Source organism: Fistularia commersonii, chromosome 11, assembly GCF_037954325.1.
Source record: "Fistularia commersonii isolate RoL2024-O1a breed Wild chromosome 11, RoL_Fcom_v1.0, whole genome shotgun sequence".
NCBI classification, from domain to species: domain Eukaryota; kingdom Metazoa; phylum Chordata; class Actinopteri; order Syngnathiformes; family Fistulariidae; genus Fistularia; species Fistularia commersonii.
The window spans coordinates 17,953,992-17,979,061 of NC_141294.1; the positions used below are offsets into that span (position 1 = coordinate 17,953,992).

Here is a 25,070-nt window from a genome sequence, read left to right on the forward strand (position 1 = left end):
GGCCGTCTCTCCGCGCAACACGAGCCCCAGTCCTATCCCCGCGTCGGCTCGCCGCTTGCGTGCCGTGTGGCCCATGACCCTGGCGGCCATTTTTGAAAGCGCGTGGTGCAGCAGATGTCCAGGACTGCCTGTTCAGTCCTTGTGGTCTCCTGCTTCTCCTACCGCGGATCAATAACATACACCAAGGTTCGAAAGAATTCGATGATCTTTGCTCGCCATTTTGAGTCGAAACACCGAAAGGAACCCGAGGTTGAGTCCTCGGCCGTTTGTCGCCACAGCGACCCAGGCCGCTCCCCGACGGGGACGCGTGTTTGACAGAAGTGTCACGCTGGCGAGTCCGTGATTGACAGGATTGACCTTTGACCCCGTCTGTCTGTCCTCTTTCAGACAGAGAAGACCAGTCCATCCTGTGCACGTGAGTAACCCCCCCTTTTGTGTGCGTGCGCGTGTGCGTGCACGTGTGTGTGTGTGTGTGAGAGAGAGAGAGAGAGACTTGACACAGGAAGGGTGTGATGTAGCATGTACAAACACATCGAGTGTTTCGCCCGCTTACAGCTCAGATCTGGTCAACTGTCATAAGTGTGTGTGTGTGTGTGTGTGTTCTAGGGGGGAATCCGGGGCAGGTAAGACCGAGAACACCAAGAAGGTCATCCAGTATTTGGCCCACGTCGCCTCCTCGCACAAGAGCAGCACGTTGGGTCGCAACAAGGAGGTGCTACAGGTACGCCGGCACCCGAGGGCCCTTTAGGGGAACATGGCACAAAGTTCCTTCACAACTCATTATAATCTGATAAAGTAGAAACAATCAATTAACAATCTTTATCAAACACTCTCTCAGCGATTTCCTTTTCTTTCCTTCCTCTCCTTCACTTCTGTCCTTTATCCCCGTCCTGCATGCCCAGATGGACGGCTCTCGGTCCTTAACACGGGGCAGCACTTTGGTGAACAGGGTGAGTTCCCTCTGTCCTTCTCTTCTTTCCCACCCCTGTTTTTTTCCACCCCGATGATTCTGACTAACTGACAGTATCTTGGAAAGGGAAGTTCACCCCCTCGACCCGAAAGAGAAAATAAAAAAAATCACTCAAATGATCACAAAAAGTAGATCCAGTTCAATGAATCTGGTGGAAGGATACGTATTTTGGGTTCACACCTGGGGGTTAACCGTTCCTTTAAATGCTTTAAATGGTTTTATATTTTTTTGTTGTGTATCTGTTTGTCTGTCGGTTTGTTTCTTGTCTCATTTGTCTTATTTTTCATGTTGTTTTTTTTTTGTTGTTTTTGTCACTCCCCCCACCCGAAAACCCCCTTTTTTTTTTTTTCTTCAAGCAATTCCAATATGTGAGTATTCAGGGTCAATTTAAGGTGCAATTTAGAATAATCTCTTAGAGGGGATATGATTCTTCCGATGCAGCGCGAGAATCATAGCGCCGTTCCATCGTGTGAATGACGCTCTTTGTGTTGGGGGCGGTGATTCTGTGCGTGATCGAATGTATGCAACTAGGAAAAGCATCAGATTTGAAATGTGTGTTTGTAGTTTGGGAACAGATACATGGATTAGCTTGGTGTTTGCTCGGTGTGTGTGTGTGTGTGTGTGTGTGTGTGCACCTCTGGCTTGAGCGATGGCTGGCTGACACTGAGTTTCCCCGCGAGCGCTGCCTGTTAGCAGACCGGCAGTGTGGCGGACGCTGCGCCGCAGCCTGTAGCAAACCCGGCCGGCACGCAGCTTGTCTGCGGCAGCTGCATCATTCCTCGACCTCTATTTAGCTTTGTTTTTTTTTGTGCTCCGGGTTCCTGACCGAGCTGCTACATTGATCAAAATACAGTGTTTGATTTTCAACACGTTAAAGTAGAAGCTCTTCCAGGTCCAGGAATGATAGGTGTGTGTGTGTGTGTGTGTGTGTGTGTGTCCTTCCCCGATGCTGCTCCGCCGCCCTGACACGCGCACCATCTCTCACTGAGCGATGCAACGGCCGCGTTTTAGCTGAGTTCCGGGCGGGCGGCGCTGATCCTGTGCCTTCCCACGTTCCCAGGGCGAGCTGGAGAGACAGCTGCTGCAGGCCAACCCCATCCTGGAGGCCTTCGGCAACGCCAAGACCGTCAAGAATGACAACTCCTCCAGATTCGTAAGCCCCTCCCCCCCCAAACTCCGTCTTTCAGAACTTTTCCAAAAAAGAAAGAAAAAAAACTCCTCTCCCTTTTTTCTCCCAGGGAAAGTTCATCCGCATTAACTTTGATGTGGCGGGATACATCGTCGGCGCCAACATTGAAACCTGTATCCTGACCTCCACCACTCCCGGAGAGGACTTTATACATGTTACAAACAAAAAAGAAACATTGTGTAATAGCGTTTATGCAACCGTTTAAATTAATTATGTAATAGCACCCGGGTTTTGCAACAATTCTTCATGCAAGCGGCTCGAACGCAGCACTTTTAGCGAGGCTGCGATCACCGTCAACCAGGGATCTGTCGGTTGTCTCCACTTTCGCTGCGTTCCTGGGTTCCGTCCAGGTTCTCCGTCTTCCTCCCACGGCGGAGAAACAGTCAGCGTGTAGGAGTGAATGCTTGTCATAAATGCATCCCTGTGATTGACAGCTGGCCAATTGGGGTCAAACCCCGCATCCCTGTGAGCGGGAGAAGTAGATGTGTGTAGATAAAGAAAGATGGGCTGTGGAGCATAGTGAAGTGAATCTGCACACAAGGGCAGCGTCCTTAACCTGGACACGTAGACCTCCTGGAAAAGTCCCGAGCCACCCGCCAGGCCAAAGACGAGAGGACCTTCCACATCTTCTACCAGATGCTGTGCGGAGCTTCGGAGGAGACTAAAGGTTGGCGGCGGTGGCGATCACGCCTTCAGAAAATACCGCCGAACGCTGCTTTTGCCCCTCCTAAACTGGAATGTGTGTTCGTCCTCAGCCGACCTGCTCCTGGGAACTGCCGACGAGTACCGCTTCCTCAGCGGGGGCTCCATCCCAGTCCCTGGACAGAGCGATTCAGAGAACTTCACCCAGACCATGGACTCCATGTCCATCATGGGCTTCACCCCTGAGGAGATGATATGTAAGGCAGCGTGTTTTGTATGTTACCCTTAAGTACCGATCTATCATAACTGCCTCCTGCTATCCTGATGATGCTACGTTAGCTGTGCATGCTAATGTTTTCTGATTCATTCAGCTAATCAGAGCAAAGGGAGACTGTTACGCTGGAGACACAAGATTGCAGACTTCATACTAATCATGAATATTATTTAATCTTTATTAAATTAAGCCGCTCTCTTGAGAACATCTGCTGAGTCGTCGATTTAGAATCAGGTCTGTGTTGGTCTGAAATTTCACAGCAGCAGCAGCAGCAGCAGCAGCAGCCCCGGTCTGTGTCCTCCTGTCCCGGTCCTGGTCGGGTTTTTATTTTTATAACTTCCCCCTGTGCACCTCCCCCACCCCTCCCCCCAGCCATGCTGAAGGTGATTTCGGCCGTGCTCCAGTTCGGCAACATCTCCTTCACCAAGGAGAAGAACCACGACCAGGCGTCGATGCCAGACAACACGGCGGCGCAGAAGCTCTGCCACCTGCTGGGCATCAACGTGCTGGAGTTTACCCGGGCCATCCTCACGCCGAGGATCAAAGTGGGCCGGGAGTACGTGCAGAAGGCCCAAACCAAAGAGCAGGTGAGGTGCCGCTCGGACCCCGTGGGCATTGATTCTCGGGCTTACCTGACGCCGTGCGTGTTCTTCCCCACCTCCGCGCACACAGGCCGACTTCGCTGTGGAGGCGTTGGCGAAGGCCACATATGAGCGCCTCTTCCGATGGCTGGTCCACAGGATCAACAGGGCCCTGGACCGCAGGCAGAGGCAGGGCGCCTCCTTCATCGGCATCCTCGACATCGCGGGCTTCGAGATCTTCCAGGTCGGTCGGCGTGGAAACCGCAGTTGTTTGTCAAAGCAGGGAGAGCATTTGAGACGCCTCTGCAAAACATAACCTGTTCAGTTCCATAGTGACGTGCTGTTGCCGTTTACATGTTATGTCGAACCAGGGCCAGTAGCCAATGAGAGAGGGGATTGGAAGGACCATGGGTCCCATCAGTCATATGACGGATGTTGTTTTTTCTCACCACCCCGTTTGCAGCTGAACTCCTTCGAGCAGCTGTGCATCAACTACACCAACGAGAAGCTCCAGCAGCTCTTCAACCACACCATGTTCATCCTGGAGCAGGAGGAGTACCAGCGGGAGGGCATCGAGTGGAACTTCATCGACTTCGGCCTGGACCTGCAGCCCTGCATCGACCTGATCGAAAGGCCGGTACGCCTCCGCTCCCGCCTTTTTTTTTTTCTTTTTTTTTTTCCCTTCTATGAGATATTAACGAGGTTTCTCGAAAGCAGGAGCTGACGCAGTGATTGAAATCACTCGATTTGTGTCCTTGGCTTATTTTCTGAATAAGAACGCAGATAGGATAAATCAGTACACTCTGCCAAATCCCAACGTCTGCTCTGAAAAGATAAACATTTACTAGTCTCCCTGTTGCATGAGATTTTTAAACCACGTTTTAAGGGTTTTTTTTTTTCAGGTAACTTCTTGCTATCTTGAAATACCAATACTCAAATAAAAAAACACAAATTCATCTTTAACTTATCATTAGATAGTGGTTGTTTTTTTTTCCTAATTTAAAAAAAAAAGGAAAAAAAGTTTTCAATACTCCTCTCGCTTCAGTTTAGAGATTAATCACCAAAAGATGTGACTTTTTCCTCCTGTTTTTTTTTTTTTTTCTTGGAAAAAAACAAATAAGCATGGAATCGTCATAACGCCCACTTTTAGCTTCATTTTCTGGCACAGTTAAAATGCAATTTTTAAAACGTGTATCCGTCAGACCCACCCGCCGGGGGTTCTGGCCCTGCTGGATGAAGAGTGCTGGTTCCCCCGGGCGACGGACCGCTCCTTCGTGGAGAAGCTGTCGGGGGAGCAGGGCTCGCATCCCAAGTTCTTCAAGACCAAGCAGCCGCGCGGAGAGGCCGACTTCTCCATCATCCACTACGCCGGCAAGGTGCCCCCCCCCGTTTCCTCACGGGTCAAATTAAGACCGGGAAAAGAAAAAAAACAAACAGAAAATGCAACGTCAGATGTGTCTGAATCCCCTGCCCTCCAGGTGGACTACAAGGCAGACGACTGGCTGGTCAAAAACATGGACCCGCTCAACGACAACGTGGCGTCCCTCCTCCACCAGTCCTCCGATCACTTCGTGTCCGAGCTCTGGAAGGAAGGTGAGGTCGCCGCTGAAAGACCCCCCCCCCCCCCCGGTGGAACTCCCGAGCCGACTTCACCGCTGGGTTCCTCTCTCAAATTCGGGTGCTCGGTTTTACTAACGGAACTGTTCTCTCTTCTTCTTCCTCTTCTTCATCTCGCCCCTTCCGCCCCCCCTACTCCCTTCTCGTTCTCTCCTCAATGCCTCCCCGTTGCATCCTCCCCCTTCTCCTCCCCACCTCAGACATTCAGACTCTCCCCCGTGTTTACTTCTTTGACTCCTACACCACACTGCAGGCCAATGGCTCCGACAGTAGGTTCTCTCTGTCCTATCCCCCTTGCTCACTGTCCGCCCGCCGGCTGTGTGTCTCCGCCGCCATAGTGTTTTTTTTAGACGTGTCGCACCTTCAAGTAGTGTTGCCGCAGCTTCTTTTCCACCCTCGGCCTTGTTTTTTTTCTTTTTTTTTTCCTTTCAGCAACGAGTGCTGTAGCCACTCACTGTAGCGCTTTTAGCGTGTGTAGTTAGCCGCTCGCATGCTAGCCATTGCCCACGAAACACCATGGGATACATACATATGCACCACAATACAATAATACCTTGACTTAGGAGTAATTCATTAATTTGCACTGAATTAATTCATGATTCAATAGAATTTAATAGTTATTAACTTAATTGCATAAGTTAATTTCATAGTAATCTATCCGTTCCACACCCATATTTAAATTACAAAAAAATAATAATACATAATAACAGAAAATGTCTTTGACTCTGATACCTCGTCTGTTGACATTCCCGCTGTCTGCTGCACCAAATCCCTGTGAATAATTATCGTACATTTTTTTATGGCGCCTTATTTAACACTCAAGGACACCGTACAGACATGTACACATGTAAAAGATTTAAAAGAAACTATGAAAATATAAACAAAAGTCATTTAGTGGTTAAAAAGGAAATAAAACAGTATATGACAACTTCTCCATCTTTTCCTGGACGAGTCAACAACACACACACCTTGCTCTTGTTTCGCCATTATTTTCTCCGGCTACCAAGCGGCGGGCAGCGTCACCGACTCCTTTTTAAACACCACTTTCCACTCCTTCAGACGCTCATCCCGCTCGCTCCTAACTCAGTTCTCCGATCCAAAACAAAAACTCGACTGAGCAGCGGCTCGTATCTCGGAAAACACAAGTTGATGCACTCGTAAGTCAAGGTTCCACTGCGCTAACACGTCGGTAGCTTTGGATCAGCGGTCTCAGACCGGCAGCCCTGGGACGTCTCCCGCCATCTGGCCCCGCCATATGTGGTCAAAAACAAAATAATCCAGCCGCCGACTGCTTTTCTTCCAATTTTTTGCTTGAAGTTTTTGCTTGAATATAGCACAGATTCCAGTCAGGGGCCCGCGCTCCAAATTGCAACTCAACAATGATGTCCTGTAGTGGTAGCAGATGTGTGTGTGTGTTTGTTGTTTTTTCGTTCTTACTTTGCAGTGTTCTAGAAGCATGTTGCTGATTAGCCCACACACCCGGCAGAAGAAATTCAGTGTTATTATTCCATCTTTCCCAGTTGATAGTCTGTGGCCCCGCGGGTAGGCATGGTGGTGGAGCTGTTCTGTTCAGATCATATAAAACAAAATCATATCTTCATTGGTGTTCAAAACTGGGACGGAACTGTCTTCCACCTGACATCACCGCCCAGACGCGCGAGGTCGCGATCCCGCCATTGTTACGCGGCCGAAAGGCTCGCTCCGGTCTGGTCCGAGCCCTTCTGACACCCCACTCTGGCTGTCATCCAGTGGACAGGATCGTGGGGATGGACCAGATGTCCTCTGGGGAGAACAGCGGGCCCGTCACCTTCGGGGCGGCGGGGCTGAAGACCAAGAAGGGGATGTTCAGGACAGTGGGTCAGCTCTACAAGGAGTCCCTGGCCAAGCTGATGGCCACGCTGAGGAACACCAACCCCAACTTCCTGCGCTGCATCATCCCCAACCACGAGAAGAGGGTGAGACGAGCAGGCGGCGGCCCGGCGTGACGCCGCACGAGGCCCTGAACTCACCATCCGATTCCCTCCCACTCAGGCCGGCAAGCTGTCGCCCCACCTGGTCCTGGACCAGCTGAGGTGTAACGGGGTGCTGGAGGGGATCCGGATCTGTAGACAGGGCTTCCCCAACAGAATCCCATTCCAGGAGTTCAGACAGAGGTGCGTGCGTGTGTGTGTGTGTGTGTGTGTGTGTCTGTGTGTCTGTGTGTCTGTGTGTCTGTGTCTGTGTGTCTGTGTGTCTGTGTGTCTGTGTGTGTGTGTGTGTGTGTGTGTGTGTGTGTGTGTGTAAAAAAAAAAAAAATTGATGGTAGCTAATCAATTGCCTAATTATAAACGTCTAATTTTAATTTCTTGTAATTCATAAGTAATCTCTGGTTGTGTGTGTGTGTGTGTGTGTGTGTAAAAAATGTAATTTTTGATTGATCTTATGCAATTGGGAGGATTGTAGCTAATAAGCTAATCATTACCTTAATTCTAATTTCTTCAAAATAATTCATTAAAGTCTTGTTTTGTGTGAGTGTGTGTGTGTGTGTGCGGGCGTGTGTGTGTGTGTGTGTGTGTGTGTATGTGTGTAAAAAATGTAATTTTTGATTGATCTTATGCAATTGGGAAGACAGTAGCTAATAAGCTAATCATTACCTTAATTCTAATTTCTTCAAAATAATTCATTAAAGTTTTGTTTTGTGTGAGTGTGTGCGCCTATGCGCGCGCCAACCAGTGACCTTTCATAACAGTCTGCATTTAACACACTCAAGCACACCTCAAAATAAATGCAAGTGCACACACCCACACACACCTGCTCCCTTTCAAAAATCCCCTAGAAACACTTTCTTCCTCGCACGACCACACACTCCCGTCTCCCGTCACTCACACACCCTCTCCACCAGCACACGCTAGCGATGTTTCCCACTCGTCTGTTATCGGTGGTCAACCACGGGGTCACCGAACCTCCTTGTGCCCCCATAGATACGAGATCCTGACTCCCAACGCCATCCCCCGCACATTCATGGACGGCAAGCAGGCCTCGGAGCTCATGGTGAGTCGCCCGTCAGTTGCCGTAGATTCCGGTGGCACGGACGACGGCGTGACGCAGATTCTCGCCCGTGTCCCCCACCCTTTAGATCAGAGCCCTGGAGCTGGACCACAACCTGTTCAGGGTGGGCCAGAGCAAGGTGTTCTTCAGGGCCGGGGTCCTGGCCCACCTGGAAGAGGAGCGTGACCTGAAGATCACCGACACCATCATCCGTTTCCAGAGCGCCGCCAGGGGCTTCCTGGCACGCAAGTAAGGGTGTTAGCCTCCGCCGCGCTGCCCCCGAACGGCCGCGCGACCGTCACGACCCACACGATGACGCCAAGCAGCGTTGCGGTTCACTTTTGGGAATAACGCAGACGTCCAGTCTGACATAAATACCGCCGTGTCTCCATGGAGACAAACGTGCTGGGCAATTTAGTGCCGGAACAACGGGCGCGATTAAAACCGGGCCAACGCCAGCCCAGTTTATTTATAAAAGTCCTCACTAAGGCACCATCGCACCTTTTAAAGATTAAAATCAGGACGAGCAGCCAAAACATCAGTAAACACAGTGGAATGAGCAGAACAGAGATAAAACTGTAAAAGGGCAGGGAAATACATCGTTTGATGACCGGCATTACCCTTCTCAGAGCCTTTTTGAAGAAGCAGCAGCAGCTGAGCGCTATGAGGGTGATGCAGAGGAACTGTGCCGCTTACCTGAAGCTCAGGAACTGGCAGTGGTGGCGCCTTTTCACCAAGGTACGACGCTACGCTAATCTAGGCCCACCGTTAACGTCACTCCGGTGAGGCGCTGGAATTTGCGTTTGTGACGCGGGCTTTTTTTCCCGTCTCGTGTCTCCCAGGTGAAGCCGCTGCTGCAGGTGACCCGGCAGGACGAGGAGATCCAGGCCAGGGAGTCGGAGCTGCAGAAGGCCAAGGACAAGCTGAGCCGGGTGGAGCAGGATTTCACCGAGCTGGACAGGAAACACGCCCAGGTGAACCTTCTGCCCACCCAAAAACAGTTCTCTCCTAAATTCAACATCCTTCTCAACGCTCTATCCTTCCTTCCTTCCTTCAGCTGGTGGAGGAGAAGGCGGTTTTGGCCGACCAGCTCCAGGCCGAGGCCGAGTTGTTCGCGGAGGCCGAGGAGATGAGGGCCCGGCTGGCCAGTCGGAAACAGGAGCTGGAGGAGGTGCTCGGTGAGCTGGAGAGCCGTCTGGAAGAAGAGGAGGAGAGAGGCGCCCAGCTGACCAACGAGAAGAAGAAGATGCAACAGAATATACAGGTTGGACGACGCTCCCCTACACATCGATCGTCCGGCTCGATCGATCGATCGATACATCACAGGTGAAGCTGGTTTTATCAGCTATCACCCCCCCAAAAAAGCTGATGAATGAATGTTGAAAAGATGGGGAATGTTTGGATTGGCTCCAGCCACCTGACGGCAGCATGAGGGCTGAAGATCTTCCACCGACGACGTCACCTCATGAACTTGTTAAAACTGGTTTGATGTTTCGAACGACACAACAAACAGCCATTGAGTTTAACGCCTCAGATCCCCCCCCCCCCGGGTCACACAAGGCTTAATTATGGGATGTTTTTTGTTGTTTCTGCAACTGGTTTTCCCCCCCTCAGGCGTTCTCATCTCAGTTTCGCTGGCCGATCAAATAAAGGTTCTATCAAAAAACAAAAATCCCTCTCTTTCTCTGTGCTCTCTGCCAGGACCTGGAGGAGCAGCTGGAGGAGGAGGAAAGTGCGAGGCAGCGCCTCCTGCTGGAGAAGGTCACCTTGGAGACCAAAGTTAAAAGTCTGGAGACGGACCTCCTGAGTGCCGTGGAGCAGAGGGACCGATTCGGCAAGGTGGGTGTTCATCCGTCCCCCTTTTGGTCCAGATGAAGGTTGACGTTCCCTAACCAGTGTTTTCTCCGTGCGCAGGAGAAGAAGCTGCTGGAAGAGCGTCTGAGCGAGGTGACGGACCAGCTGACCGAAGAGGAGGAGAAGACCAAAAGTCTGAACAAGCTCAAGAACAAACAGGAAGCCGTCATCGCCGACCTGGAAGGTGGCCGTCCCTTTCAAATTAAAAGTCACGGCTTGTTGGCACCAAATCAGCTTCAAAAATCTATTTTATAGAAACATTTCCAAGGAGCTATCATCGATCGAAATGTTACATAAGCAGATACAGCATGTGTGTGTGCAGTGTATAAATATATGATGTATGATGTTTTCTACACAACTGTTTTTCTTCCGCGCATGTGTGTGTGTGTGTGTGAGTGGTGGAGAGGTATAATGGGTAGATAGAACAGATTACTACATGTGTACCAAGTACATAATATTTTGTTCCACCTGCTAGTGTGTGTTTGTGTGTGTGTGTGGGAGGGAGAGATTAGACGCGTGTGTGCGTTTTTGTGTGTGTGTGTTGACACAGTGAATAGAGATATAATCTGTCAACAGAACAGATTACTACATATTTACCAACATCAAAACTATGCTGCTCCACTGTGGGCGCGCACTTGGAGCTCAACCTTTTCAACAGTTTTAAACACCGTTTGAGTTTTGTGGTATTAACTTTGGGTATCTCTTTCTCGCCCTTCCCCTGCAGAGCGCTTGAAGCGTGAGGAACAGGGCCGCCTGGAGCAGGAGAAGTGGCGGCGGAGGATGGAGAACGAGGCGGTGGAGGCCCAGGAGCAGCTGTCCGACCTCGGCATGATGTCCGCCGAGCTGAAGGGCAGCCTGTCCCAGAGGGAAAAGGAAATCACCACCATGCAGAGCCGGTGAGACGCAAGCAGGAGATCGAACCAATATGGACAGAGGTTGACGTTTTATTTATGTTTTTATAACCCCTTCCCGTTTCTCCTCTCTTCCTCGAGGCTGGAGGAAGAAGGGGCTCGTCGCGCCGAGTCCCAGCGCTCCCTGCGGGAGGCGCTGTCCCAGGTGTCGGAGCTGAAGGAGGAGGTGGAGAATGAGCGAGGGATGAGAGAGAGGGCCGAGAAGCAGAGGAGGGACCTGGGGGAGGAGCTGGAGGCCCTGAGGACGGAGCTGGAGGACACGCTGGACACCACGGCCGCCCAGCAGGAGCTGAGGTACAGGACGAGGGGTTTCCGTCACACATGACAGTGGGACATTATTTCAACTTGCACCACATGAAACATTGAAAAATTAAAGATTCTGGAATATGGAGTTTTCAATGATATTTTGCATTTTTTGGGGCATAGCTGAAACCTGATTTTCTCAAGGGCCACCTATACACTCATGTTGCTGCTATAAGCCGCTAGTTTCCATTTTTTTTCTATATTTCCTGACACTTCCTTTGCTATAGTGTATTTTAACTCATAATATTTATCACCTGCTTCTACTGCACTGTCCATTTTCCACTGTGCAAATTTAAATAGCCCCATTTGCGGGACCATATATAAAACAATACATTGATCAAGGGACGCTGGGTTTGATTGGCTTTGGCGACATGCAGGCGTGCAACTGTTCATACATACGGGTGTCTACTGAACCTCCTGTATGTTTTTGGGCTGCGGGAGGAACCAAGGAGAACATGGAGACAGCGCCCATGGACCTTCTCCTTGTTAGGCAGGAGCGCTAACTCCCACGCCGCCTCCCGTGGAATCAAATTGGACATAAACCTGAAAGATATCTCGGCATGAGTTTAATCCGCACACGATGGCCGCTGGGTGGCGCTGTTGAGCGACTGCTGGAAAGGAACGTTGTCGCTCCGTGCAGGTCTCGTCGGGAGGCGGAGCTAAGTGATCTCCAGCGGTGTGTGGAGGAGGAGACCCGGCGCCACGAAGCCCAGCTGTCAGAACTGCGGATCAAACACAGCGCCGCCATCGACAACCTTCAGGAGCAGCTGGACAACAGCAAGAGGGTGAGAGCACGGACTGCCAGCCTCGCGCGAGACGCGCCCACGGGCGTCGTATAATCCCCCGTCTCCGCCATCAGGCCCGTCAATCCTTGGAGAAAGCCAAAGTGGTGCTGGAGGAGGAGCGGCAGAGTCTGACGTCGGAGCTAAAGAGCCTGCAGGCCAGCCGCACGGAGACGGACAGGGGCCGCAAGAGGGCCGAGAGCCAGCTGCAGGAGGTCGGGGCCCGTCTGGCCCAGGCCGACAGGGAGCGGGAGGAGCGCGAGGAGCGCGTGCACAAGCTGCAGGTGAGGTGTCCACCGGATGGCCAGACGGAAGCGTCGCCTCTCCTCCCCCCCATGGAAACCCTCTCACCTCCTGCCTCTTTTCAGTGTGAGATCGAGTCGCTCTCCGGTTGTTTGTCCTCCTCCGACACCAAGTCCCTGCGCCTCACCAAGGAGGTCAGCAGCCTGGAGAACCAGCTGCACGATGCACAGGTAACACACACACACACACACACAGTGATGGACATTTAAAAAGGCCACTTGGAACATCTTGCATCCCGTGGTCCGGAAAATGTATTTAAAAACTCACGCGCCTGACTCTGCGTGGCTTCCAGGAGCTGTTGCAGGAGGAGACACGTCAGAAGCTGGCTCTGGGCTCCAGGGTACGAGCACTGGAGGAGGAGAGGAACGGGCTGATGGAGAGGCTGGAGGAGGAAGAGGAGCGCGCCAAAGAGTTGACGCGGCAGATCCAGACCCACACGCAGCAGGTAGCGCCGACGGGAGGGGGCGCGGCCGCCATCTTTATTCCAATCTCCGGGGTTAATGGATCGGTTTTCCCCCCGTAGCTGGCCGAGCTGCGCAAGCAGTCGGAGGAGGTCAACACCGCCGTAGAGACCGGGGAGGAGTCCCGCCGGAAGCTCCAGAGGGAGCTGGACGGCTGCCTGCAGCGGGAGCGGCAGAAGGAGGAGGAGAAGGAGCGGGTGGAGCGGCAGAGGGAGCGCCTGCGGGAGGAGATCGAGGACATGACGCTGGCGCTGCAGCGGGAGCGGCAGAACTGCATGGCGCTGGAGAAGAGGCAGAAGAAGTTCGACCAGGTGAGAGCCGAGGAGGTCGGAGAGGTCGGAGAAGGTCCGCTCCTTCGCCACCTAACGTCCTCCTCCTCCTCCTCCCCCAGTGTCTGGCCGAGGAGAAGGCGGTCAGCGCTCGTCTGGCGGAGGAGAGAGACCGCGCGGAGGCAGACAGCCGGGAGAAGGAGACGCGCTATTTAGCCTTGTCCCGAGCTCTGCAGGTACGTCAGAATGTCTCGATCCGGTGGTGACCTCCACGACGGTTCTACACTGTAAGTGTGTGTGTGTGTGTGTGTGTAGGAGGCCCAGGACCAGAGGGAGGAGCTGGAGAGGTCCAACAAGCAACTCCGTCTGGAAATGGAACAGCTCGTGAACCAGCAGGACGACGTCGGCAAGAACGTAAGACCCCTGCCGCCGCCGCCGCCGCCGCCGCTTCCTGTATTTCTGAGTGGCCTCTGAGTCCCGGCCTCCCTGTGCTCCCGAAGGTCCACGAGCTGGAACGAAACTGCCGGGCTCTGGAGACAGAAGCAGGCAACCTTCGCGTCCAGACCCAGGAGCTGGAGGAGGAGCTGGCGGAGGCGGACAACTCCAGGCTGAGGCTGGAGGTCACCCTTCAGGCTCTCAAAGCGCAGTTCGAGAGGGAGCTGAGCTCCAGCGAGGAGAAGGGAGAGGAGAAGCGGCGCGCTCTCAGCAAACAGGTAGCGTCCTCATGCGCGGGCGGAGAAGCCAAAGGCTCGCCGATGTTCATATCCCACAGAAACGCTGGCTTGTCTTCCCCCCAGGTGAGGGAACTGGAGATCCAGCTGGAGGAGGAGAGGAGCCAGCGCTCCCAGGCCGTGTCCTCCAAGAAGCAGCTGGAGGCGGAGCTGCAGGAGTCCGAGACCCAGGTGGAAATATCCAGCCGTGGGAAGGAGGAGGCTGTGAAGCAGCTGCGAAGGCTCCAGGTAGAACTCTCCTCACCTTCAAGACCACCTCCATCCCCCCCCCCCCCCCCCCCCCCCCCGTCAGTCCTCACGTATTCAAACGCCGCTCTTCGTACGTCCAAGGGTCAAATGAAGGAGATCCTCCGAGAACTAGACGAGTCCAAGCTGGCTCGGGACGAGGTGCTGGCGCAGTCCAAGGACAGCGAGAAGAAGATCCAGACCCTGGAGGCTGAAGTCCTGCAGCTCACAGAGGTCCGAGAGCTTAAAACAACAAAATGGGGTTTGAGGTCACCCAAAACACCCCTGGCCCTAAAATGTGTTGTTTTTTTTTTTTTCCTAATTCATGAAAGGAATTATTTAATTATACGTATCAAAGTTGATTAAAAAACTAATGTTAATATTTATATTCTTATTATATTATTTTACTTAATATTATTCTTATCATTCACTTATTCTTTCCTGAACATCATTATGAATTAGATAATTGGAAGGGGAAAAAAATACTTTTAATTTCATCTTCGAACAAACGCTACAATCCACTCTGTGTCATGTGCGCAGGAGCTATCGGTGTCGGAGAGGCAGCGCCGGCAGGCCCAGCAGGAAAGGGACGAGATGGCCGACGAGATGGTCAACAGCAGCTCCGGGAAGTCAGTTTCGCCCTCGCCGCCTCGCCGCCGCCTCGATCTGTGTCACCGGGTGTCTTTTTTTAAGCATTTGCGGGTGAACATATGTCCAGAACGGCGCTTTTTGAGGAGAAGCGGAGGCTGGAGGCGCGTGTCAGCCAACTGGAGGAGGAGCTGGAAGAGGAGCAGAGCAACTCGGAGCTCTTGTCCGAGAGACATAGGAAGACGGCCTTGCAGGTAAAGACTCCTCCCCCTTTTGTTCTCTCCGGGCCGGGCGCCAAGCATGTCTCAGCCGCCATGTCGCCGCCGCCGCAGGTGGAAACGCTGACGGTGCAGCTGCAGGGGGAGAGGACCCTGGCCCAGAAGGCGGAGGCGGCCCGGGAGCAACTGGAGAGGCAGAACAAGGAGCTGAAGACGCGCCTCGAGGAGATGGAGGGAGCCGTGAGGGGCAAACACCGGCTCAGCGTCGCCGCCCTGGAGGCCAAGATAGAATCCATGGAGGAGCAGCTGGAGCAGGAGCGACAGTGAGAACTCGCGCCCGTGCCCTTTTGCACTTCCGAGTCCCAGTTCAGTCAGAAGCAGGACGTGAGGGATGGACTCTGACGTCTCCACTGTGTGCAGTGGATCCTTGACTTACTGGTGCATCAGCTTGCATGTTTTCCCAGATCCGAGCCACCGCTGTCCGTGAAGTGGGGTTTTAAATATAGCAGGATACGCCGCTGGCCACTTGGTAGCACAGAGAAAATCATGAGCAAGGAGTGTCATTCAAAGCCAGTCATGGGATGGTCTGATCATTTTAAAAAGAGGAGCAGCAATCGCTCCTTCGCTAAATGTAGCGGAGCCGCCAAGCGTAGAATAGTGCGCGAGTTAAGCTTTGCAACACATTGTAGTGAGTAATGCTCGGCTTTCACGGTGGCAGACTAAAAACAGAAAGTCAAAAGGACATTTCGGAGTCTTACTGGAGTCGCAGCTCCCGTCATCTTGTTGTTAAGGTGGTAATCGGAGCCGTTTGAGGTGTTTTTTTTTCCTAGTCTTTGGCTTACAACAGCATCAAACGTGTCTGACGTTATCGCAAGTCTTCCGGGCTTTACCCTGACATCAAACCAATCAATGAACTCGACAAAACCGGAAACAGGAAACCCGGTAGACAAGGAGAAGAAAAGTCAATGGAAAATAGCAGCGGCTCTGCAAATACCCGTTGAAAACATTGCATGGTGGGAAAATAATGCTGAAAGAATGTAGTTGGAGTTTTGTAAATAGCAATCCTGCATTCGCAGTCTGAGATAAGCAAAGACTTAAAACTTCAAAAACCTGTCTATTAGTTTTGAGCAGGTGTGAGGTGACAGTTTTCCACAATTTTTTCCTAAATTTATTCAAAACACCTCTGACATATGGGTAGCTTAAGTTCAATTTAGCAATAGAGCAGCAAATGAAAAACTTCGCCAAACTCCTCCACCGAGGAATATACACTTCATAAAACCAGTTTCCTTACAGTCTGTTTTATTATATATTATGCTTTTATACACTATTTGATATTTCTAAACCGGGGCTCTGGAACATTTTAATTCATTTATCCAGTCACAAGCTTGTTCACCAAACCAATTCAAATCAAGATGTTACTGGATTTGATTGACAGCTGATCCGTTCGGGTTAAGCCCCGCCTCTTGCCCGGTATCCCTCCCCTCATTGGTCGGGCATGCATTTAGGGAAATCTCACCGCACCTCTCCCCCCCGCCCCCCCTCGCCACCGCAGGGAACGAGCCATGGCCAACAAGCTGGTGCGCAAAACGGAGAAGAAGCTGAAAGAGGTGATGATGCAGGCCGAGGACGAGAGGAGACACGCGGACCAGTACAGAGAGCAGGTGAACGGCCGACCGCGTCCAAAAGAGATCCCACCTCGCTAGATAGCATCCGCTCTAAATGTGCTCGTCCCTGCTCCCAGCTGGATAAGTCCATGGTGCGGCTGAAGCAGCTGAAGAGGCAGCTGGAGGAGGTGGAGGAGGAGAACTCGCGCTCCAACGCCCAGAAGAGGAAGCTGCAGAGAGAGCTGGAGGAGCTGAACGACAGCAGCCAAAGCATGACCCGCGAGATCTCCTCGCTCCGCAGCCAGCTCAGGTACGGACCGCGGCCCCGACCTCGGGTTTCCAAACCCCTCCCCCCCCGCGGCTGAGCGGGCGGTCTGAAGTCTCCTCTTTTTCCTTTTTTTTTTTTTTTTTTTAAATTTTTGTTTGTTTTTATTTACATGTTTACCTCCCATTAACTTAACATGATTTGTTTTGCTTTGCTCTTGGGTTGCATCCGTTTGTGTCCATCTAACACTGTCCATCTGTCTGCGTCACACCGACTCAGCAGCGTCCCCGACTGGAGAGCAGAGAAGTAGGTTACTGTGTGTTTTTGTCGTTTTTTTTGTTTTTTTTTGTTATTTGTGTGTGTGTGTGTGTGTGTGTTTGTCTGCGCTCACCTGTAAAGGACAATGGCGTTAAACATTAACGTAAATACCGAGATGTCATTTATGTTTCTTGGTTTGTTTTGTTTTTTCACATCATAAAAATGTACTCCCGTCGCTAGCAGACGCTAGCTTTGCTGCGGCAATGCTAAGCAAAAGCAAAAAAGAAAAAGACATATTTCTATAGTAAAATGGAAATCCAGTTGCCCTCCTCTTCCCTTGTGTACATGCCTGTAAGGGTTTGGCTAGTTAGCTTAGCACAGCGAACATTGACCCATCGAAATAATGAAAGAACGCTGTTAGAAAACATACCGATGAAAGGAAGCAAGAGACACCGCAACTGTTTGGAAGCAAATACAGCATTTTCTCAACTTATCCTTTTGACACCAAAGTCGCAACATCCCGAGCCCAGTTCTTAAGATAGATAAAAGAAATCAGGCGGGGGGGGGCATTGATCATGATTTATTGATAGAAAATAATAGGTTTCATCAATTGATCAATCAGCTTTTCAAAATGGAGGCCAGTCAGCTGTGGCGAGGGGGTGGAACCGCGTTTGACACAACTGTCTCGCTGCCCTTGTCCAGACGCACTCCGTTGCCCCTGGCAATGCGGGGTCGCCGGGCGCTGGTGGACGACCTCTCGCTGGACAACTCGGACTCGGAGGAGCCGCCGGCCTCACCGACCCCGTCCTCGGGACTCCCGGGGACCCCGACCCCCTCCTCGGAGCACGGTCTGGACCCGCCGCCACCCTACAGCGTCAACAACACGGAGTGATGCGCACAAACAGAACACACTCACTCACTCACGCACACATACACACTCACACACACATGCACACACATACATATGGGCCTCTGGCAGCCTCGACCTCTCAGGGTTGAAGAAGTGACTCAGCACATTACTGACGTATCATGGTAACAGTCCCGCCACAAAGTCGGGGGTATCGCGTCCTCGTTTGGCGCCAAATCCTGTCCACGCCAGCTTCTGACCCTGAAGCAAAAAAAAAACAACAAAAAAAAACAAAAAAAGCCACGATCGTGACCGGAGGCGGTTGGACCTCCAATCTTCCAGATTTCGTAGGATAGATTAAAGATGTTGTAAATATGAACGCTGAAATAAGAGGGAAAAAAAAAAAAAGTAAGCCGCCGCCATCTTTTACACTCCACATGCACGAGTTATCCTCAGAGAAACGGCAATTAGTATCTACTATTAAAACCTTTGATCGAAAAGCTATAATAAAAGGGTTTTTTTCTGGGGCGGGTTCTTTTGACATATCGATCCATTTGATTGGTAGCGATCGCGCTGACGCCAACCAATGAGAGACAGCCGATCAGTCCGGCCGCTCTGAACAATGTTTTTTTTTCTATAGAACCGTAGGTGGTTAGGTGACGCAGTAGTTAGTGCTAGCTAGTTTCTTCAACCTCAAGTCTTAAACGCGAAGCTTCGGACTATTTGAATTTGTATTATTTATATGGACCCCGGCATGGACGGGCGTCGCCGTGGGTGACGCAACCGTAAAAGGTCAATATTGGTTTAAAAAAAAAAATGGGGAAAAAAAAAAAAAGAAAAATCCATTAATGGAGTTTCTACGGGAGTGTCGACACAACCCAGACCATATTTCTATCAAATACAGAACCAAATCATCGCAACAGCTTTATTTGTTTGTTTTTACTGAGAAACCCGATGGCGTTTGGCATCGGCGAGCGTTTTTTTTTTTTTTTTTACACGGTGATTTTGATTTTTCAAAGGTGAACCCTGGAAATTTAACAACGGAGCTCGCCATAGGGATGAGACAAAGGGACTCATTGTCAGTTAAGTGTAGTCGGAGGATTCGTCGACCCCACGGCGCTCACTTCCTGCCTGGACGGTTGTCTGCGTTTTTTTACTCCCGGTTAGCATGGCTAGCGCGTAGCACCTCCGCATCCCTGATTGATCGCAATGCGAGGTATGATTCTGCTCGTCGCGCAACAGCACTCGCGTGCAAAATAAATCGTTGCCATGTGAAAGAGGGTTGTTGTCGCTGCTGCTGCTTCACCTCAGGCTGGTTTCAGTGCCGCTCTCTGAGGCGACCTCCCCTGTCAGAGCCGCCAACCCGGCCTCCGACGTGTCAGATCACCGGATATAATCCACGCTCATTCAAGCTAGCCGTAACGGCCTCATACCTCAGCAGGAAGTGACTCAAACGCCTCAAAAAGAACTGAAGATGAGCTCCACACCCTCGTTGGGTCATTCAGGCGGTAAAATTAAAAAAAATTAGCTGGTAATAAAGCTAAATATAATCCCGTTTGCATCTCAACCTCCCCCCAGAACTGAGAACAGTAAAGGCCCCTGCGCTTAACGTGTCCTCCAGATACTCAAGGCACACAATGTTTCCAGGAAGTTGTCGATTTTAAAGATCTCCGAGTCACAGGAATGATTTTAGCTGAACGGGAAGCAGAAAGAAATGTAATGTAAATGTTTTTTTTTAACCCAAAACTGGAAAACCGCTGAATTCTGTTAACTAAACAGGAATCCTGTTTAGCTTTACGTTTCTGCTCTGGCAACAGAAATATCTCACCGTCCCCGAAGGCATTCTTTTAGACAATTGAGTTCAGTGAGGAGGTCCAGATCATCTCCTCCCTGTCTCTGCTACCTGTAGTGCTAGCAGCCGGTTAGCCTTGCCTAGCGGTGCTTCCGCGCTGGGGCGAACAAACTAAGTGCATCCAACGTGTTGACTAGCAACGTATCCGGAGGTTGAACTTGAATCCCAGCGCTGACAACAAGCTAACCATGCTAACTCGAGTAAGCTAGGCTACCTGGCTGTAGCTTCTCATTGAGACAAGAGGAGGTGCTTCCTCCAAGCTGTTGTTCTGTTTAGCTTAGGCGCTACAAAGACGCCTCTGGGGGGGGTTAGCTTCTGAATGTTGTACGAAGGCGGCGTCCTGCGTGTCTTATCGCGATGACGACGTTTACCTACATGAGGCGGCGAAGCAGAGCTAGCCTCCGCCTCCGTCTGCTTCTGACGACATATTTAACACCCGACTGGGGGGTTGTTTTTGTTTTTATATATCTATTTAATATATGTATAAGTCTGTTATTTTATCAATTATGCAAGTGTGTTTTTTTGTTTTTTTTTTTGTTTGGTTTGTTTTTTTGTTTTTTTTTTGGCTGAAAGGTTTTTAAAAAGATAATCGTGTCAAAGCTGCACTTTACCCAGGACCCAGCGGGGCACTCCTCCGTGTATACTTTTTTTTAAGATTATCATTTAAGTCAAGGAGGCCGATTTAGCATTGAAGCCAAATGAGCTGACGCTGGGATCGACGCTCCGTCCCGTTGGCGGCAGTGGCGTCGCGCCGCGTCAACCTTCGTTCTTGCCTTCATAGACCAAAACTCAAAGACAGGTGGATCTGGACGGACGGCTGGAGTCCAGCTGTAGCAGGAGACGAGGCGGCGGCGGCGGCTGCTGCTGTTGCAACCGCCGCCGCCACCCGCAGGTGGTGTGTTTGTTTTTGTTGTCCTGTTTGTCCGTGGCTGCTGCGGAACTTGAACCTGTTCTCCCCCCCCCCCCACGTGTTCCATCGATCCTCCTCTCGTTCACAATGCTGTAATTACAAAACATCCGACCGGGGTCAACTTTAATATATGTCGTTGGTTTTGAAATTCTGTCTGTGTGTTTCTTCTGCACCAACAAACACACACACACACACACACACACTTTCTGTAATGATGCTGGTTGTTGATTCCAGAGGGGAAGAAATGGTGATTTCAGTTTTCGCACCAGCAGATGCTTCCAAGAACGGTCAAGCTGGAATTCTGTTCCAGGAAGTAGCCCCCTCCTTGGAAACCTTAGTTTCACCAGGGACCGGTATCTGTGAGGTCCACCTTAAAAACAAACCGCAGAAGAAGACGAGGATGACAACCTGGATGACGTAGAGGTAGAAGTTGTCACGGCGTTCATGGAATAATAACCATGGATTAACAGATAGGTTGAGGTGTTTTTATCTCCTCCCATTACCCTCACCATTAGCAAAACATAGATGTTCCTCCACGAGCCCCCGGAAGTGAGACGGAGCTCCATTTCTCACTGCTTCCGTCCATTTTGTCACGAGAAATCAAAAAAAGGCGCCCTGCCGTTCGCAAGAGGTATCTGGTTATCGACGTGGTTTATGAGTTCCGTCAATCACCTACATCACGAGTCCCATGGAAGTGTAAGAAGACCCTGCCTGGACGTAGGAGCTGAGATGGTTCCCCTTCTGCACCAGGAAACCATCTCGTTCCTGAAAAGGCTGGAAGAAAGTTCAGACTTCTCCATCTGTCATCTTTGTGTGCACGTTCCCGAAGTCTTCGCCTCGTATTTTCCACACTGAGCCCGTGGAAAACCAGCAGCGGGACGGACGGGCGACCCGTCGCTCAGTAACAGCGCGAGCCTTTGCGGGGCCTGTTCTGTTTCCATGGCAACAGTTGGACATCCCGTCAGCTTGAAAGTGTGAAAAGAAGAAGGGTTTTAAATTGAGCTAAATTTCAATTTGCCAACCGCCGTGAAGGAATTTGAAAACATCCACTCACCCAAAGAAAAAAATGAACAGGATACAAGGAAGGCTCTCTTTTATTTTGATTTTCACGCTGGTTTTTTCAGCGGTAATAACGCAGCTATAACACATGAATGCATGCATCTCGACATTATTTGTATACATAAAACTTTTCATATTTATTATGAGGAATGATTTCCTGAAAGTAAGTGACTTATTTCTGTTTTTCTGCTAAAATATGGATATTTCATGGGCAGTCCTCTTGACATTGAAACAGGAAGGTGTGTGTGGGTTCTCAGTCTTCCAACTGTCCATAAAAGTTCAGGGAAGACTAAATTTTCCATAAGTGTTTGAATTAGAGGCTGAATGTTTCTTGCTACGCGTGTATTAAATGAGCGAATGAATATTCCGAGGGGTTTTCTGATAATCAACAGTTTACAGAGTGATAAATATTTGTTTATTTGTCGGAGTGTCTTCAGGACTGGAGGGCCCTCCTGTCCCTCAGGATGTCCGTGAACAGCCAGTCGTCACCGTGGGGCGGCGTCTGCACCGGACGTTCCCCGGGGTCATTCGCAGGAGCGGGGAACGACCGCGCGACGCCCTCGAACGGCAGGAAATCCAGGTCGCTGGGCGGCGGCGGCGGCGGTTGCGGCGGCAGGCAGGGGCCCTCCTCTAACCCCGGAGCCCACAGGTCTGAGGAGCTGTAGGCGCAGCAGATAGAGTCGGGAGGCCGGCGGATTAAGCTGAGGTCGCCGAAGTCCTCAATCTGCCCCTGGTCTCCGTGGCGACAGCTCCCATCATCCACTGCCTGGTGCGTGATAACGCCGCCGCGGGCGTCTTCCCCCTCCTCCTCCTCCTCCACCTCGTCGTAGGCGCAGATGCTGTCCAAGTTCAGCTCGTCGCCGAAGAGATCCATCAGGTCGGTCCACTGAGCGTCCGCGGCTTCGCCAAAGTCGCAGGAGCTCAGAGACAGCGGGGAGAAGTCCGGGGAGGAGGTTCGGGTCCCCGCTACAACCTCGCTTTCATTCTCCACAGGCACGGCGCCGCCTTCATCTCCCTCCGCACGCGTCTCCATCTCCTTGGGGAGGACGGCGGCCCCGGACGGGGCCTCGCCGAGGTCGCGACCCCGCGGCGGGCTGCAGGGAGGCGGAGACGGTGTGGGTTTTTCCCGCTGGGTGACGTAGAGGGCGGAGGCCAGGCGATAATTCGAAGCTTCGATGTCTGCAAACTTCCTGGTGGTGGCGAGGAAAAAAAAAAAAAAAAGAAATTAATCTGGTTTGACAGCAAGCACGTTCACTCCATTCTTTTACTGGCTGAGAGGCAGGGTTTAACCAGGACCTGTCAATCACAGACATTCAACCGTTCATCCTCTCACTCACACTTCTTCAGCGGACCTGGAGAGAACCTAGGCAAGAAAACATGGAGAGAACATGGAGGCCGGTCCGTGATGATTTGATTACAGGTCAAAGGTCATGTGAAGCTCCTGCGCTCTTCCCGGAGCTGCAGTGAGAAGAACCCGTCCTCAGCCGAGGAGACACTCTGCAAGAACATGCTCCACCCGATACCTCCGCGACCTTTGACCCCTACTCCCTCCCCTCCCAGACGACGCCGCACCTCTGGATCATGTTGTGCAGGAAGCGGCGGTGGTTGACCTGCCGCTTGGACGGCCTGTTCTTCCGTGGCCTCTGAAGGGCCCGCATCACGTGGCCCGCCGCCGACGTGACGAAAGTGTAGAGGTCCCGGCCCCAGGGGACCCCGGGCTCCGGGCGGGGGTCGGGGGTCACGGCCAATGGGGGTCTCATGGCTGGAGAGGGGAAGCCAGTGAGTAAAACTTGAATATTCATAAGAAGATTTTGTCTACATGTTAATTTTTTTTTTTTTAATTTTCTGAAATGTATGAAAATATCCAAATATCAAGAAATCCCAAAGCGGACGGCTGGCAGAGATGCAGGGGATCGACGTGGAGGACAAGGAGGTGAGTAAGAGAAGCCAGAAATAACTCGAGATGGGAATTAAAGACCGATCGACTGAAACACACCAGATGGGAAACGGCGTGGAAAACGGAACAACGAATGACAGATAAATGTCGTAAAAATTAAAAAATCAAGCTTTGAGTGAATGTCTTGTGGCTCAGGGTTTCGAGGATTCAGGCGGACAGTGGAAGAAAAACAATAAGACGGGGTAGAAGAAGTGGGTGAAAAATATTTTGAAAATGAATTGAAAATCAATAAAATTAATTGAATAATTTTAAAAATTATTGTAAATTTTGAAAATATCACGGTCAGTGTTTGATTTTAATTAATTGTATGTATTGGTTTATTTATTTTATTTCCATTGATTCCTTAGCTATACATTTACCTGTTACTATATGTACTATTCTTTCTTACTAGTGTTATTTATATGTAAATGTATTAAATAATTATATTTGCAATAGTATGTTATTATTAGTATATATATAATGATACAATGGAAATATAAAATAAATACTATATAGTAAATATAATAAACATCGCCTTACATATTATGATAAATCTAAATAACATATCTCATAGTATTGTACAGTTATTAAAACATATATAGATATATGCTTGCAATTGAATTAAGTGAACCATTGCAATATAATAATGATCATTATTTTATCATCATTACTAAACAATATGTACCAAAATGTATATAGTAGTGTCTGTGTATATATATATATGTGTGTGTGTGTTTGTATTTATATATATATATGAGTACAATGAAAATTGTAAGCCATGGTAATATAATACACATAATAATAAAAGCAATTATTATTCTAACATTATTATTATACAATCTGTATTATGATATAATAAACGATAGATTGGCAAGCAATTCTATAAAACACATATAATAACAAAAAATGATGAGAAAATATGCCCAATAACATATCCACACACACACACACACACATATACATATATATGTGTATATAATACAATGACGATACAGTTAATGAACCAACACTGAAACAAAATGTATTATTAGCCTTAAAGAATTCTTAGCTCCAAATGAAATCCATCTTTTCCAATTTAAAGCAGAAAAGTTGAAAACACATCCGCTCACCTCCGCTGGTCTGAAGCTGCAGTGTGTGTGCATCTGTGCTTGTGTGTGTGTTCGTGTCCGTGTCCTCATCTCCAGGTCCCACTGCCCCGAGGACCCTCCGGTGGGGGTCATGTGTTGAAAAGTCACGTGACGTCAGGAGCGGAATCCGAGCCGGCGGCGTCAATACGTCCACAGGAAGTGAGACACCACGAGTGGGTGGGGGGCATTTAAGTAGTTGCCGAAAAAAAAAACCCAAGGGAAGAAAAGAGGGCAATTATCAGAGAAGTCAACGGCCGCACGCCGCCA

At 50.4% G+C, this 25,070-nt stretch overlaps 2 protein-coding genes across 11 annotated transcripts in view; one reads left to right on the forward strand and one right to left on the reverse strand.

Moving 5' to 3' along the window:
• Positions 1 to 20,829, forward strand: part of myh14 (myosin, heavy chain 14, non-muscle) — a 29,908-nt gene extending 9,079 nt beyond the window's left edge. Inside the window, exons 5-45 of one of the 10 annotated variants that reach the window (XM_086155590.1) lie at positions 388 to 415; positions 607 to 721; positions 903 to 950; positions 2,031 to 2,123; positions 2,209 to 2,272; positions 2,728 to 2,826; positions 2,915 to 3,058; positions 3,448 to 3,662; positions 3,748 to 3,900; positions 4,120 to 4,293; positions 4,859 to 5,032; positions 5,135 to 5,249; positions 5,474 to 5,542; positions 7,023 to 7,228; positions 7,305 to 7,426; positions 8,234 to 8,303; positions 8,389 to 8,549; positions 8,930 to 9,038; positions 9,143 to 9,274; positions 9,358 to 9,564; positions 10,002 to 10,139; positions 10,215 to 10,338; positions 10,879 to 11,050; positions 11,147 to 11,359; positions 12,009 to 12,153; positions 12,228 to 12,434; positions 12,519 to 12,623; positions 12,746 to 12,898; positions 12,977 to 13,225; positions 13,306 to 13,419; positions 13,499 to 13,597; positions 13,684 to 13,896; positions 13,981 to 14,142; positions 14,245 to 14,373; positions 14,680 to 14,768; positions 14,858 to 14,981; positions 15,060 to 15,268; positions 16,498 to 16,606; positions 16,687 to 16,859; positions 17,094 to 17,120; positions 17,775 to 20,829. In XM_086155590.1, coding sequence (XP_086011716.1) covers positions 388 to 415; positions 607 to 721; positions 903 to 950; positions 2,031 to 2,123; positions 2,209 to 2,272; positions 2,728 to 2,826; positions 2,915 to 3,058; positions 3,448 to 3,662; positions 3,748 to 3,900; positions 4,120 to 4,293; positions 4,859 to 5,032; positions 5,135 to 5,249; positions 5,474 to 5,542; positions 7,023 to 7,228; positions 7,305 to 7,426; positions 8,234 to 8,303; positions 8,389 to 8,549; positions 8,930 to 9,038; positions 9,143 to 9,274; positions 9,358 to 9,564; positions 10,002 to 10,139; positions 10,215 to 10,338; positions 10,879 to 11,050; positions 11,147 to 11,359; positions 12,009 to 12,153; positions 12,228 to 12,434; positions 12,519 to 12,623; positions 12,746 to 12,898; positions 12,977 to 13,225; positions 13,306 to 13,419; positions 13,499 to 13,597; positions 13,684 to 13,896; positions 13,981 to 14,142; positions 14,245 to 14,373; positions 14,680 to 14,768; positions 14,858 to 14,981; positions 15,060 to 15,268; positions 16,498 to 16,606; positions 16,687 to 16,859; positions 17,094 to 17,120; positions 17,775 to 17,964 — 5,642 coding nt within the window. In that variant the 3' untranslated portion in view covers positions 17,965 to 20,829. Of the gene's footprint in view, positions 1 to 387; positions 416 to 606; positions 722 to 902; positions 951 to 1,326; positions 1,339 to 2,030; positions 2,124 to 2,208; positions 2,273 to 2,727; positions 2,827 to 2,914; positions 3,059 to 3,447; positions 3,663 to 3,747; positions 3,901 to 4,119; positions 4,294 to 4,858; positions 5,033 to 5,134; positions 5,250 to 5,473; positions 5,543 to 7,022; positions 7,229 to 7,304; positions 7,427 to 8,233; positions 8,304 to 8,388; positions 8,550 to 8,929; positions 9,039 to 9,142; positions 9,275 to 9,357; positions 9,565 to 10,001; positions 10,140 to 10,214; positions 10,339 to 10,878; positions 11,051 to 11,146; positions 11,360 to 12,008; positions 12,154 to 12,227; positions 12,435 to 12,518; positions 12,624 to 12,745; positions 12,899 to 12,976; positions 13,226 to 13,305; positions 13,420 to 13,498; positions 13,598 to 13,683; positions 14,143 to 14,244; positions 14,374 to 14,679; positions 14,769 to 14,857; positions 14,982 to 15,059; positions 15,269 to 16,497; positions 16,607 to 16,686; positions 16,860 to 17,093; positions 17,121 to 17,774 lie in introns of all 10 variants that reach the window. The other 9 variants (XM_086155591.1, XM_086155585.1, XM_086155592.1 and 6 more) reach the window with 9 other exon arrangements.
• Positions 20,830 to 22,173: 1,344 nt separating this feature from the next.
• c16h19orf85 (chromosome 16 C19orf85 homolog) lies at positions 22,174 to 24,854 on the reverse strand. Its single transcript, XM_086155810.1, has 3 exons — positions 24,786 to 24,854; positions 23,313 to 23,502; positions 22,174 to 22,930 (listed from the first exon to the last, which is right to left on the reverse strand). The coding sequence occupies exons 2-3, from the start codon at positions 23,498 to 23,500 to the stop codon at positions 22,174 to 22,176; spliced, it is 945 nt and encodes a 314-aa protein (XP_086011936.1). The 5' UTR covers positions 23,501 to 23,502; positions 24,786 to 24,854.
• Between the last annotated feature and the right edge of the window lie 216 nt (positions 24,855 to 25,070).